The sequence below is a fragment of the Eumetopias jubatus genome, unplaced genomic scaffold, assembly GCF_037043125.1.
Source record: "Eumetopias jubatus isolate StellerSeaLion01/CBP00866 unplaced genomic scaffold, mEumJub1_p1.0 scaffold_13, whole genome shotgun sequence".
Lineage (NCBI taxonomy): Eukaryota > Metazoa > Chordata > Mammalia > Carnivora > Otariidae > Eumetopias > Eumetopias jubatus.
Window position 1 is genome coordinate 58948885 of NW_028274819.1, and position 13042 is coordinate 58961926.

Here is a 13042-nt window from a genome sequence, read left to right on the forward strand (position 1 = left end):
AATAGTCCTATGACCAGCTTCATAGTACCCTCAAATTACAGATGAGGGAGTTGAGGCCCAAGATCATGTACCTAGGAAATGATAAAAACTAAGGCTTGAACCAATTCCTTTGGATTTTAAATCTCATTATACTAGACGCTTTGTGTCATACAAACTGTTAACCAGAAACAGAGCAGTGTGACCAGACGGAAGGGCTAGTTAAACCTATGTTCTAGTCCAGGACCTTGCTATTTTTTGTCCTCGACAGTCTTCTCCCTTCTTCACTTGATGAACTTCTATTCATTCTTCTGGTAACTGCTTAGCCATCTAAGGAGGGGCTAAGGTGCCCCCTTTCTGTTTTCCTAGAGAACCCTGAACTTCCCATACTGCAGCATGAAAAGCACAATATTACATTTCTTGTTTACTTATTAGCTACTTCCCCAACCAGCTTGTGTGATCCCTTGCAGCAAAGACTATTTTGTTTACTACCATGCCCCTTCTGCTTAGCATATGATGGATTTTCAAAAACCATATAACAAATGAATGACCCCCAGCTCTCTGACTCATTTTAAAAATGGGGTACTTTTCATAAAATTGTTTCCAAATTCAACTCATAAAGCACTTAGAAGAGTGGGTACGTATAAGCACTTTGAACAGACAGCAGCTCTTATTATGATCAAGGACAGCAGAGCCTTACAAACATCAAATCTACATGCATCTGGAGGTGTGATATGGCCAGAAGAAAATGTTATCTATAAAAAATCTTAAAAGTCTTCATTCCTGGTTAAGCCATCACAACGACAGTTTTCAACAAATATTTAATGAGCTCCTATATGGTACCCAAGGTACAATGGTGAAGACAAAGAGTTATGTCAAATTCTAGAAACAAACAAATCATCTCCTGGAGCCCTAACCAAAGCACACTTTCCTATAGGTGAGATCCCATTAGATTAAATAACTGCTAGGATTACAGCAAAGGGGATGGCTTGCGTAGGACGGTGAAGTTTGTTTTAAACTAGTACCAACAAGTAAGTGATCAGAGTCCTAATCAGAGAAACTTCTGAATGAAATTCTAATATTTCACTTTTCCACATGTAGAACCCCAGGGGTCTCCTGATCTAACAGAAATCCCCTTCACCGCAACATGTCACAAAGCCTCAAATTTAGAGTCAAACAAAACCAGATTCAAAGCCTGATTTTGCTACTTTTTTAGCAAATTGCTTCACCTCCCCAAACTGTCATTTCTTCTCTGTGAAATGGTAACAACTTCTAACTGCAATAATGTTTGTAAAACAGAGTAGGTCATCAATAACTACTCCACCATCTGCTTTCCTTTCTGGCTTTCACCACCCTGGCCACCCTCGTCAGAATGCACTCAAGTTAGAAACAGTACCCAGGACTGACCACAGCACTAGAACCAGTGGTCTCACCAGCCTGAAGCCCAGCAGGACTATCCCCAGAACATGCAGGCAAGTCAGACCAACAGGTGTTTACTGAGCACCCACTAAGAGCCAGCACTGTGGCTAAACCAAACTGGCTTGCTTTTGTGCATTTTGTACTTGCTTTAGTGCCAACAGGATAACAACTGTCAAGAACAAAACCTAAATGTTTATTTAGGTGGGGATGAGTCAGAAAGTGGAGCTTATTTTCCTGGGCTTGGGGCCAACAACTTCAGACACTGGCCTCTAAAACTAATTGCTTTGTTAAGGTAGCGGAAGAAAAAAATGTGATTGAGGCATCACTTCAGGGTCAGCACACTTCTTCTGTAAAGGGTCAGATAGTAAATATTTTAGGCTTTGTAGCCATACAGTGTCCATGGAGCTACTTAACTCTGCCACAAACCTTATTCACAAAAGCAGACAGATACTGCTTTTGTTAAAGGCAAATAGATTTCAATTCATTTCCTATCATTCAGGACATCCTAATAAGGTCTGGAAGAGTCCGCTGGTTGTTCCCCAATATCCCCCCCCTTCTTCCTATCAGAGCCACCAAGTATTAACTAAGCACTGGTCACCCAGAATAAAGACTGCATTCCTACCTCCTAGCAGCTAGATATGGCCATCTGACTTAAGTCCTAGTCAATGGGATGCAAGGAAAATTAGAACATGCAACTTTGGGGAAGTGTCTTTAAAAGGGGGTGAGCCCCCAATGTCCATAGCAGCAATGTCCACAATAGCCAAACTGTGGAAAGAGCCGAGATGCCCTTCAACAGACGAATGGATAAAGAAGATGTGGTTCATATATACAATGGAATATTACTCAGCCATCAGAAAGGATGAATACCCAACTTTTACATCAAGATGGATGGGACTGGAGGAGATTATGCTAAGTGAAATAAGTCCAGCAGAGAAAGTCAATTATCATATGGTTTCACTTATTTGTGGAACATAAGGAACAGCATGGAGGACTTTAGGAGAAGGAAGGAAAAATGAAGGGGGGGATTCGGAAGGAGAGATGAACCATGAGAGACTATGGACTCTGAGAAACAAACTGAGGGTTCTAGAGGGGAAGGGGTTGGGGGGATGGGTTAGCCCGGTGATGGGTATTAAAGAGGGCACGTACTGCATGGAGCACTGGGTGTTGTATTAAAACAATGAATCGTGGATCACTGCATCGAGAACTGGTGATGTATGGTGACTAACATAACATAATAAAATAAAATTAATAAAAATAAAAGGGGGTGAGGGTAGAAATGATGCCCTTCCCCTGCTCTTGCTTTTTCCTGCGGTCTGGAAAACAGAGGGGATAGTTAGAGTTTGGATATTTAGGCAGAAACCACTTGATGCAGAAGATGGAGAAAGAATGGGCATAGGGCCTTGATAACCATCTTAGCTCTGCCCTCCCTGCAAGAAAGAATTAACCTTTCCTCCCAGATAAGCCACTGTTCCTTTACATTTTCTATCACCCATCCTAATTATACACAAGGAAAGAAAAATTAAAAATAGCTTTTTTTGTAACTCTTCAGTTTTCCACTCATCATCAAAGCAGTCATGAACACAAAGAGCTTTTTTTTGTAATATGCTCAAACTCCAATCTAATGCAAATATAAACAGGTCATAAAACTGTGTGAGTGCAGGCCAACAGACTCAGAAAAACTAGCCTGTAGCCAACACTACAAATCAAAACAGCTCAGCTGAGCATAACAAGTGTCCATAACTCTGTCAAAGCAAACGGACGGTCACCTTACCTGATGGTGAGCTCCAGCAGCTCCTGGGTTCCCTGAGGGTCCAGGTGCTGAAGACTGTACACTCTTTCAAGGCTCTGCTGCAGGAACTGATGGGAAGGGTCCTCATGAGGCATGATACTGGGGGAAACAGCCGATGACACTAGTTTTCTCCCTGGTAACTAAGCAAACATAGTAGGGTTACAGCACCGTCAACTTCTGTGGCTCGGCTTCTGGTAACACGAAGAAACCAGGAAAAAAAAATGTGAGTCAAACACACAGGAAAGGGAAACACAGGTGAAGTGATTCCATAAATAACCTTCCTCTTGCTCCCCAGCTTCAGTGGGAGAAAGGGAAAGAGAGAGAGAGAGAGAGAGAGAGAGAGAGTCGATATGGTCTACACAACATAACCCCAAGCTGCAAGGAGAAAAAGAAAAGAGAATGGAATAATATTATATTCTATTGCTAACTGAAGTAAATGAGCTAACCACAGAAATGGGACTAAAAATCAATCTGTTGTCACATTTATTTTAAACTTTATTTGATCTTTCACTTCATAGGGAAATGATGGCTTATTCCCAAATTTACATAGCATGCTATAAAAACATTTTATAGGATGATAATTATAATTCTTGTTCTTATTGCTAAAAGTGGTTACCTTTCAAGAAAGGGATGGACGAGAGCAAAGAGGATTGCACTTTTAATTTTGTAGCTTAGACAGTTTAGATTTTCTAACCATGTACATATATTATGTTAAATAAAGTCACTGAGAGTCACCTAAACAGGGATGAGTTAACGCAAATGAAGAGCTTAGAAAAGTGCCTGCACACAGTTAGCTTTCAGTGTTTGCCATTATTCTCGCAGTTCATTAAAAAGTTCTTTCTGTATCGCTAAGGTTTTTAAAAGTAACAAAGTTTTTACTATTAAAAAATGAACTTGTTGAGAATTTTGGCTTTATGTAATTGTTAAAATGTTGCACAATCTAATCCTTGGTCTAGAACATATTGTTCCAGATTCCTTTTTCTTGCCTAACATAACATAATCAATAACTCAGGGACATTTAGAATATGAATCTTCTTAAAAAGTAATGGATACAGAAGCAAAAGTACAAAACAGTGGGAGAGAGCCCAAGAGAGAAAGAGAATGAATGAATGTGTTTTCAGAGAAAATATAGTGTGCTTTCTGCTATTTAACAACCACAAAGAACCCAAAATCAAAACACCAAAAATAATGACAAAAATTGTTTTCAACATACCCTTAAGGCAGGAACAAGATGAGAAAGACTGTCTCGGAGGTAGGCATAGTGCCTGAAGGTATGATCTGAGAACAGTGCTGGCATTGTTGGACAGGTTTTTGCAGCATTAAAAATAAGAACCAAAACTGCAATGTCTGAGGGATGAGTGGGTTAAGTAAACCTGGAGGTTTAAAAGGTTGAGCTTGGCCAGAATCTGATGCCAATTCCCACCCTCAAAAGTCTTATTAAATGACAATCTTCTAACAAATAAATGCAAATTCAAACAAAGAGATACATTACCCCACTCACTGAAGGTTTTTTTAAAATAATGCCCAATCATGCAGAGAACAGTAACACACAGAAACTTCTGGTACATGGCTGACTAAAGTACATTCGGGCACAGGATCTTTGGACAATTTGGCACTAGACAGTAAAAGTCTTTTGAATGGTGAGTAATTCTACATCTCAGATTTTACTCTAGGTAAGTAATCATAGAGTACAGAATCATTTATAATAGCAAATAATCAAAAACAACCTAAATGTCTCAAACCAGGAGACTGACCATACACCTTTTGTTTCATCTACTTGATGGAGTATTATGCAATCATTAAAACTGCTACGTAGGAAGACTTTATAATACTGTATTATAAGCATCGTGTCTTAAGTGAAAACGCAGGCTCTAACATATACAGAGGGTACAATAGCAGCAATCTATTATCACGTATTTGATGATGAGATCAACGATGTTAAAAAAAAAAAACAAAACAGCAAAATCCCGACTCCAGGCCTTAAAAAAGGACATACACTGAAATACTAGTGGTCCATTATTCTGACTAGTAGGACTTTGGACATTAAGTACAAAGTTTCTTCTTTCAATTTTTTGGACTTTCCATGTATTCTATAACAGAGGGAAAATCAGAAATTAAAAGATAAACATAGTTTCCAATCTTCTGTATGGATCCCTAAAGAAGAGACTGCTAGTTGCCTACCCAATATCCATTCTTCCTTTTTTCCTTGCTAACAGAATACTGATTTGACTACAAATATCCTCTAACTTTCTGCTGAGAACCTGGGCCTGATGATCAGAGCTCCGGCAGCAATGCTGGACAAGTGAAAATGGCAGGAACAGGAAGACAGGAGCTTGGATCACCAAGAATAATGTAGAGCTGCTATACCAGCAGCAGACTGTGTACCTCCAGATTTCTTTTACCTTGGAGAAAAGTAAAAAATCTTAATTTGTTTAAGATACATTTGGGGGCAATCTGTTTTACTTACAGCCAAAAATATTTCCCAAATAACATCACCTTCCAACTGCCCAGAAAAGTATCTTAATATAACAGGCTTCCAAAAGTGTTTAATGTTTTTTTTAAGATTTTATTTATTTATTTGTCAGAGAGAGAGAGAGAGAGAGAGCACAAGCAGGGGGAGTGGCAGGCAGAGGGAGAGGGAGAAGCAGGCTCCCCGCTGAGCAGGCAGCCCGATGTGGGGCTCGATCCCAGGACCCTGGGATCATGACCTGAGCCGGAGGCAGTCACTTGACCGACTGAGCCACCCAGGTGCCCAGTGTTTAATGTTTTTTTAATGTAAAAAGGACCCTCAGATTTCTGAGCACTTCAATACATCGTGTGAGGTTTGTAATAACATCTAGCCCCTAAGCCCCTCTCTGATGAACTGAATTTCAAGCAGCTATAAGTACTGAACCTTTAGAGGTAAGGTCTGGGATATACCTTTCTCAAAGGTAAACACGAAGTTAGACATTGATTAGTGCATCAATTAAACAAACTGTTAAAAATTTCTCCAAACACAGTGTGGAAATAAACAGAATGAAGCAAGAATACAATGGTCATCCTATGACAGCCAGTTATTTGGCTGATCTCTGCATCTCAATAAATATCCCTTAAACCTCACCTTCCATTACTGGAAAACAATCCAATTGCAAGGCATGCTGCCTGTGGCTACCACAAACTCACTGAACTTGTATCAGAGGCAAAGTAATCCTGCAGCCAAGCTCAACCCATCCCCTCTTCAGGCTGCAGATTAAGAAAGGTCTTAAGTTGGGGCCCCTTGGTGGCTCAGTCAGTTAAGCGTCCACCTCTTGGTTTTGGCTCAGGTCATGATCTCAGGGTCGTGAGATCGAGCCCCACGTCAGGTTCCAGGCTCAGCCCAGAGTTCGTTTGAGATTCTTTCCCTCTACCCCTCCCCCTGCTTGCTCCCATGCATGTGGTCTCTCTCTCTCTCAAATAAATAAATCTTTAAAAAAAGAAAGAGAGAGAGAGGAAGGAAGGAAGGTAGGTCGGTCGTTCATAGGCTTTGAAATCAAGGATGGGGGCGCCTGGGTGGCTCAGTCATTAAGCGTCTGCCTTCGGCTCAGGTCATGATCCCGGGGTCCTGGGATTGAGCCCCGCATTGGGCTCCCTGATCAGCGGGGAGCCTGCTTGTGCTCTCCCTCTCTCTGACAAATAAATAAATAAAATCTTACAAAAAAAAACAGAAACAAAAACAAAAACAACAACAAAAAAACAACGATGTCTGGCTTTGAATCCCACACGTACTGCTTGGAGAGTTACTTAGCCTCTCTAAGCCTCAGTCTCCTCATCTGTAAACTAGGAATAATACCTCCTTCCAGGGGTGTTTGGAAGATAGTGGTAAATGTATAAAGCATGAAACAGTGTGGAATATAATAAGTGCTCAAGAAAGGGCAAAAAAAAAACTACTACTAATAACGTTAGTATTAAATAGCAAATGTGAATTACTGTGAAAACAAGAATGAGAGTTAAGAATAATAACTATTAGGCTCCCTCAGGATATACCCTTAAGTAAAAGAAATGAAAAAAATTAAACTCAGGACCTCCCCCTCCAAGTTACACTGCAGAAAAAGATGCCAAAACACCCCACCAAATCAGTCCAGTCTGTCCTAAGCACAGAGGATACAAGCTGGATCATCCATGTCTGGTTCAGCTGTGTCAAAAAACGGATGGGTGCTCAGGAGCTCTGGCACCAAGGGAAGCACCAGGGTTGGATGCCGACTTCCCAGAAACTTCAAGCATCTGAAACAAACAAAATGAGAGCCCACCTTAGTAACTTAATAAACGCTTTAAAAAGTACTGGGGATTGGAATCAGAAAACCTGATTCAGAAATGCAAATTCCCAACCACCCATTTTTGCTACCTCTATGACCTCAAGTAAGTCATTCAACTATTCTGGAACTCAGTTCATCTAAAAAAATTGCTATTATGAAAATTAAAGAGCTGGTATGGCATAAGTTACTGCTGGTTATTTAACCAACAGCCATTTTCTCCAACTTCCTTGCCAAAAGAACCCTGATTTTACTCAGGTATTGGGTAGGTGCTCAAAGAAGGTAGGCTCAGCCCAAGGGTTCAACCACAATTGGTCTAAACCCATTATGGCAATCCCACTCCCATTTTCCCATTTCTCCCAAAGCGACTCCTTTGCAGGTAGTACAGTGACCCATTTCTGGTCAAAGGAGCAAAAAAGAAAGTTTGGTGGGGAGCTACTCAGGAATGTTCTCCTGGCGAAAAAGAGAAATGTGTGAGAGGGAATGCTCTTTCCTTCCTGCCTTAAGATACTGTCTTATGAGGCAGCCATCCTGCAACTATGAGAAAAAAAGCTAAGGGAATTGCAAAGAAACCACAGTGCTAACCCTGTTAAGCTGTTGAATGACCAATCCTAAAACCGACTTTCTGACTTGTTATGCCAAAAAATTAGACCTTATTGTTTAAACCACTTCTAATCAGATTTTCTATTACTTGTAGGCAAAAGCATTATAACTGATATCCTGGGTGAAGTTCTGAAATCAGAAGTGACCTGACCTGAAACATGAAAATCAGTAACTGTGTAGCCTTGGGCGGATATGCTTCTCACCTACAGAATGGGATTAAAAATCATTATCTCATACAGTTGCTATAAGGATTAAATGAGATAATGAATAAAAAGTACTCAGCAAAGAGTCTGTCACATAGTTAAGAACTCAATTAGGTATTATTAAGTAGCTATTATGACGACAAAAAAAAAACCCCTTTATAAGCTATAAAGAACTATACACGCACTGGTAACTATGATTTTTATTATCTTTTGTTAAGTTCTGGTTTAGAAGGTGTGCTGAATTGGAAAGAAATATAAATCCTTATTTCTATTCTTCCGGAATTTATAATCCAGCTGGGGCAAAAATGACGAACACTACAAGTTAATGAACTGTCAAATGAATGATACTCTGCTTTCCACCTGTCAAAGGTAGAGGAGATGACCATGATCAGAGGTTTCAAAAAGGAGATGGGACTTCCCCAGGGACTGGAGAACAAACAGACTGGAAAGAGAGCAAAAACAAGCACCATGAACAAACTGATGGCTATACGCAGTATGATAGGTATCCCATTTAAAACACTTGATATTGGGGCGCCTGGGTGGCTCAGTCGTTAAGCGTCTGCCTTCGGCTCAGGTCATGGTCCCAGGGTCCTGGGATCGAGCCCCGCATCGGGCTCCCTGCTCGGCGGGAAGCCTGCTTCTCCCTCTCCCATTCCCCCTGCTCTTTCGCTGTGTCTCTGTCAAATAAACAAATCTTTAAAAAAGAAAAACCAAAAAACACCTGATATTGTTAGGAAAGTATATTCTTCCCCAGTTCTGCTTCTCCTTCTGTGTGAAAGAACTTAATGCACTAATTTTCTGAAGTCTCTCAGACCTTTTATTCACTGTGTTTCAGGGGACATTGTAAATCTTGTTGTTTGGCCTCCAGGTACCATTCCTTTATTTTATCTCCTATTCTATTCGGGTTGCCCGAGCATCTGGGCCTCTCTGAAACTGGACTTCAATTCTGACTTGTAATATCTTTTCTACTCATCTACCTCCCGACCCGTGTATTTCCTACTTCTCTCCCTCCCTGCTATTTGAAGGCTAGGCCTCTGAATTGAATCCATTTTTAACTCTCCACAACACCTAACACAGCGATTGGGTTATACAGCCAAGTGCTCCATAAGCATTTGTTGAATGAAAGCTATGTAAACAGAACAAACTACCTCCTTCAAAGCTTTCATGTATGTATCTTTAAAAATGCCTTAAAAACATGCCACTGTGACTATTCCTTCACTCTTTTATCACATCCTTTTTGGTATTCCTAAGTAAAGCCACCCTTCATGGAAAGAGATGAAAAATCAAATGATAATTAGAATAGGTAATTTCAAAATCTTTTGGAGCACTATAAGATGAAGGAGCTTTCTGTCTACAATCACCCAGTAAAGACAGTCTTAAATAAATATTCTGGGTGAACCAAATAACCACATATCTTACTTTAAAGCGAGAAGAATGTTCTGTGAAACACAACCCCTTCCATCAAGCAGAATTAATCATTCCTTCTGTGTCACCCCAGAACTACAGATACCAATACAGGTGCTTCTCCCCACTACAGCCCCCACACCCCAAAGGACTGAGTGCTCCTTGAAGACTCCCCTGGTATTTTCAGTTTTTAATAGATCTTGCAAGTACCTGATCTGACCCACAGTTTTTCTACTTTTAGTAACAAATTTTTCCGAAAATCCAATCAACTATACCATTGGAATGATCTCATCACATAAGCTCACTTAAATATGTGGAGCACGATTACAAACATTTTATAATAAAGGTATGCAAGTAGTCCCTCAAATGGGAATTCATGAACAATGTTAAGTTTGACTCTAGTCAGTAAAGGGAGCAGTAAACAGGGAAAAAAATGATAGTGATTTTCCATCTGTAGACAAAGTGCCAGTCCTGCCTCTAATCTGTACAATGATAGCTGTGATCCTGTATACAATGCAAAACAAAGAAGTGATTAACAGTATAAAGGAGCAAAAGAATCTAATCAACTCATCTCCGTACCTGCAGCACTTACCACAGGGTTTGGCACATAGTGAGTGTACAGTAGCAAGCACATTCTATCTGCCAGGAGGATGGATGGACAAATAAATAAGTAATCTAAAATGTGGTATTCAATTTAGGAATCAGACTCCTGAGTGTTAAGTTGAATCAGGTTTCTAAATTGAAGGCAAAATTGAGGGCCATACCATCAATCTATGAGGATCCACTGAATAATTCAATATACATTTACCACATTATTGGACTCAGTGAGCAAATGAGCAAAAAAGTCCTTACTTCCATATGGAGTCCCTATCAGTAGGGTACTTGGTTAAATTTTTCAGCAGCTCCACCAGGGCAAGATGAATCCCTTCTTTGGTTGAAACGTTAGTACAGCATAAAAGTTCGTGGAGAGCCTCTCGAATATCTCTGGATGAATCCTTTAAAAAAAGGTAATAATAATAATAACAACAACAACAAAAGCAGTCACTGTGAATCAGCTATTACGGGAGAGTATACAAGTTACAATGGGACTATAGGGTAAAAAGCCTCTGAATTTTCTCGGAGGGGAGAGGCTAGGAGTTAAAAAGACCTCACACAAGAGGTAACGCATGAACTCAGATTTGAAGACTTCATTCATTGGCTCATTCATTCATATAAACTCAACATTTACTGAACACTTATTAAACAGTCAAACATTTACCAAGCACCTACTATGTACCAAATGCTAGGGACATAGCATCAATTAAAATCAAATCTCAGCTTTCAGGAGCTTCATTCTAGTGAAAAGACAAAAGTATGTATTTATAGAGGTCAGATACTGGTGAGTGCGATGCAGACACTATAAAGCAGGTAGAGCTAAGACTACTGGGACACGTAGGATATTTTGCACAGGCTAAGGAAAGGGAGCAGCAAAAATAAAGGCCATGAAGAGGAAGCATGTTTAAAAAACAGCAAGGAAGCCCATATGGCTAGCGCAGAGTAAATAAAAAGACAGTGTTACAAGATGATGTTGGAGAAATGGCCCCTTCCCTTCCTGACACCTGCTCTACTTCACCAAAACGATTGGAAAAGGTCACAACAACTTCTTAATGCTAAAAGACATGGATGCGTATCAGTTCTATTCTTCTTGGCTATCTTTATAGCATTTGTTCTCAGTTCTTCAGAACTTTTTAATACAGACATTTTGAAACATATATAAAAGAAGAGATAATAAATCCCTCAGTTTCAACAATTAACTGATAGCCAATCACGTTTCATCTATACCTCTACCCACCCCTCCCAATTAGATTACCTTGAAGCCAGTCAGAGAAATCACAGCATTTCATTGGTAAATATTTCCATAAACATATTTTTTAAGATGATTCCTTATTTTAAAAAAAACCACAAAACCAGTATCACGCCTAAAAATGTAGTAACTGCTTAATATCAAATATCCAGTCAGTACTCAAACTTCTCCAACTGACTCAGAAAGTTTGTTTGTTCTAGTCAGGATCCAACTAAGGTCCACACATTGCAATTCAGCAGTATGCTCCTTAAGCATCTTTTAATATGTGAAAATCACTGTATATCTCACATTTCTCCCCCTGTAATTTCTTCCCTGTGTATCCTGTGATGGTTGTTAGATTTAGAGGCTTGATTAGAGTCACGTTCAATTTTTTTTTTTTTTTGTAAGACCACTCCACAGGTGGTACGGTGTACTTCCCTCGGGAACTATATGATGTCTGTTTCTCTTTTGTGAGGTTAGTAACCACTGGTGATCACTGCCTAGATCTACCAACTCACTAAAGTTGTAAAACAGTGATGTATAAATCCTATCATTCTTCTTTAATTTATTAACTGGAATATTCCTATAAAAAGAAACTTCCCCTTATCAACTAGCTGGTTATCATGAAGTTCAGTTTGTATAGGAAAAAGAAGGTTTAATGCTTGATTCCTTAATTTACCAGTTTCCAAAATAAGAAGCTGATTACTAAGCATCTTCCAAAGATGACTAATGCAGTGTTTTAAGTATCATTATAAAATCATGAATTTAAACATATTTGCAGTTATAGTCCTTAATAATATATCTATAATGATGTGTTATGCCCCTTAATGATGTGTCTCCTGGGTCTTTCTGATTTGATCCTAGAGGTCTTTCAGAGCTAATAATTGCTTTCTGTATGACAAGGTGGTTATAAGCTCATCCTGTTACATTTCCCACACTAGACCTGGAATCAGCCATTTCTCTTAGGAATTTCGGTACCTTTTAGTGGAAATGAGATCTCCAAAGCATTGTTTTAAGTCAAGTTTACTGACACAGTTTTCATTCTGTAAAATTCATCCTTCTCCTTGAACACTTCCCCGACTTTAACAAATCTGTATAGTTACATAACCACCATCTTGATCAAGATATAAAACACGCCCATCACCAAACTCTTCCCTAGGGTCCCCTTGTAGTCTAGCCCTCACCCACAGTCTCTGGCAACCACTGATGTATTTTCTGCTACAGTTTCGTCTTTCCCAAAAGGTCATATAAATGGAATCATAGAGTATGCTCTATGATTGAGGCTGGCTACTTTCACCTAGCCTAATGTGTGTGAGATTCACCCATGTTGTTACATGTATCAGCAACTCGTTCCTTTTTATTACTGAGTACTACTGCATTGTATAGATATACTCAGTTTACTTACACACTCACCAACTCAAGGATTTGTGTTGTTTTAGTTTGGAAATACTGTAAGTAAAGCCACAATAAATATCTGCATATAGACTTTTGTGTGAACAAAAATTTTCAATTCTCTTTAGGAAATGCTTCAGAGTGGGAATGCAGTATAAAATGGTAA

The 13042-nt window shown here is 39.5% G+C and overlaps 1 protein-coding gene across 1 annotated transcript in view; it reads right to left on the minus strand.

Moving 5' to 3' along the window:
• The window catches only part of INTS4 (integrator complex subunit 4), a 116607-nt gene that overhangs the window by 24956 nt on the left and 78609 nt on the right, over positions 1–13042 (minus strand). The window contains exons 12-15 of the mRNA XM_028115929.2: positions 10515–10657; positions 7308–7423; positions 4398–4531; positions 3167–3324 (exon numbers count right to left, since the gene is read on the minus strand). Coding sequence (XP_027971730.1) covers positions 3167–3324; positions 4398–4531; positions 7308–7423; positions 10515–10657 — 551 coding nt within the window. The remainder of the gene's footprint in view (positions 1–3166; positions 3325–4397; positions 4532–7307; positions 7424–10514; positions 10658–13042) is intronic.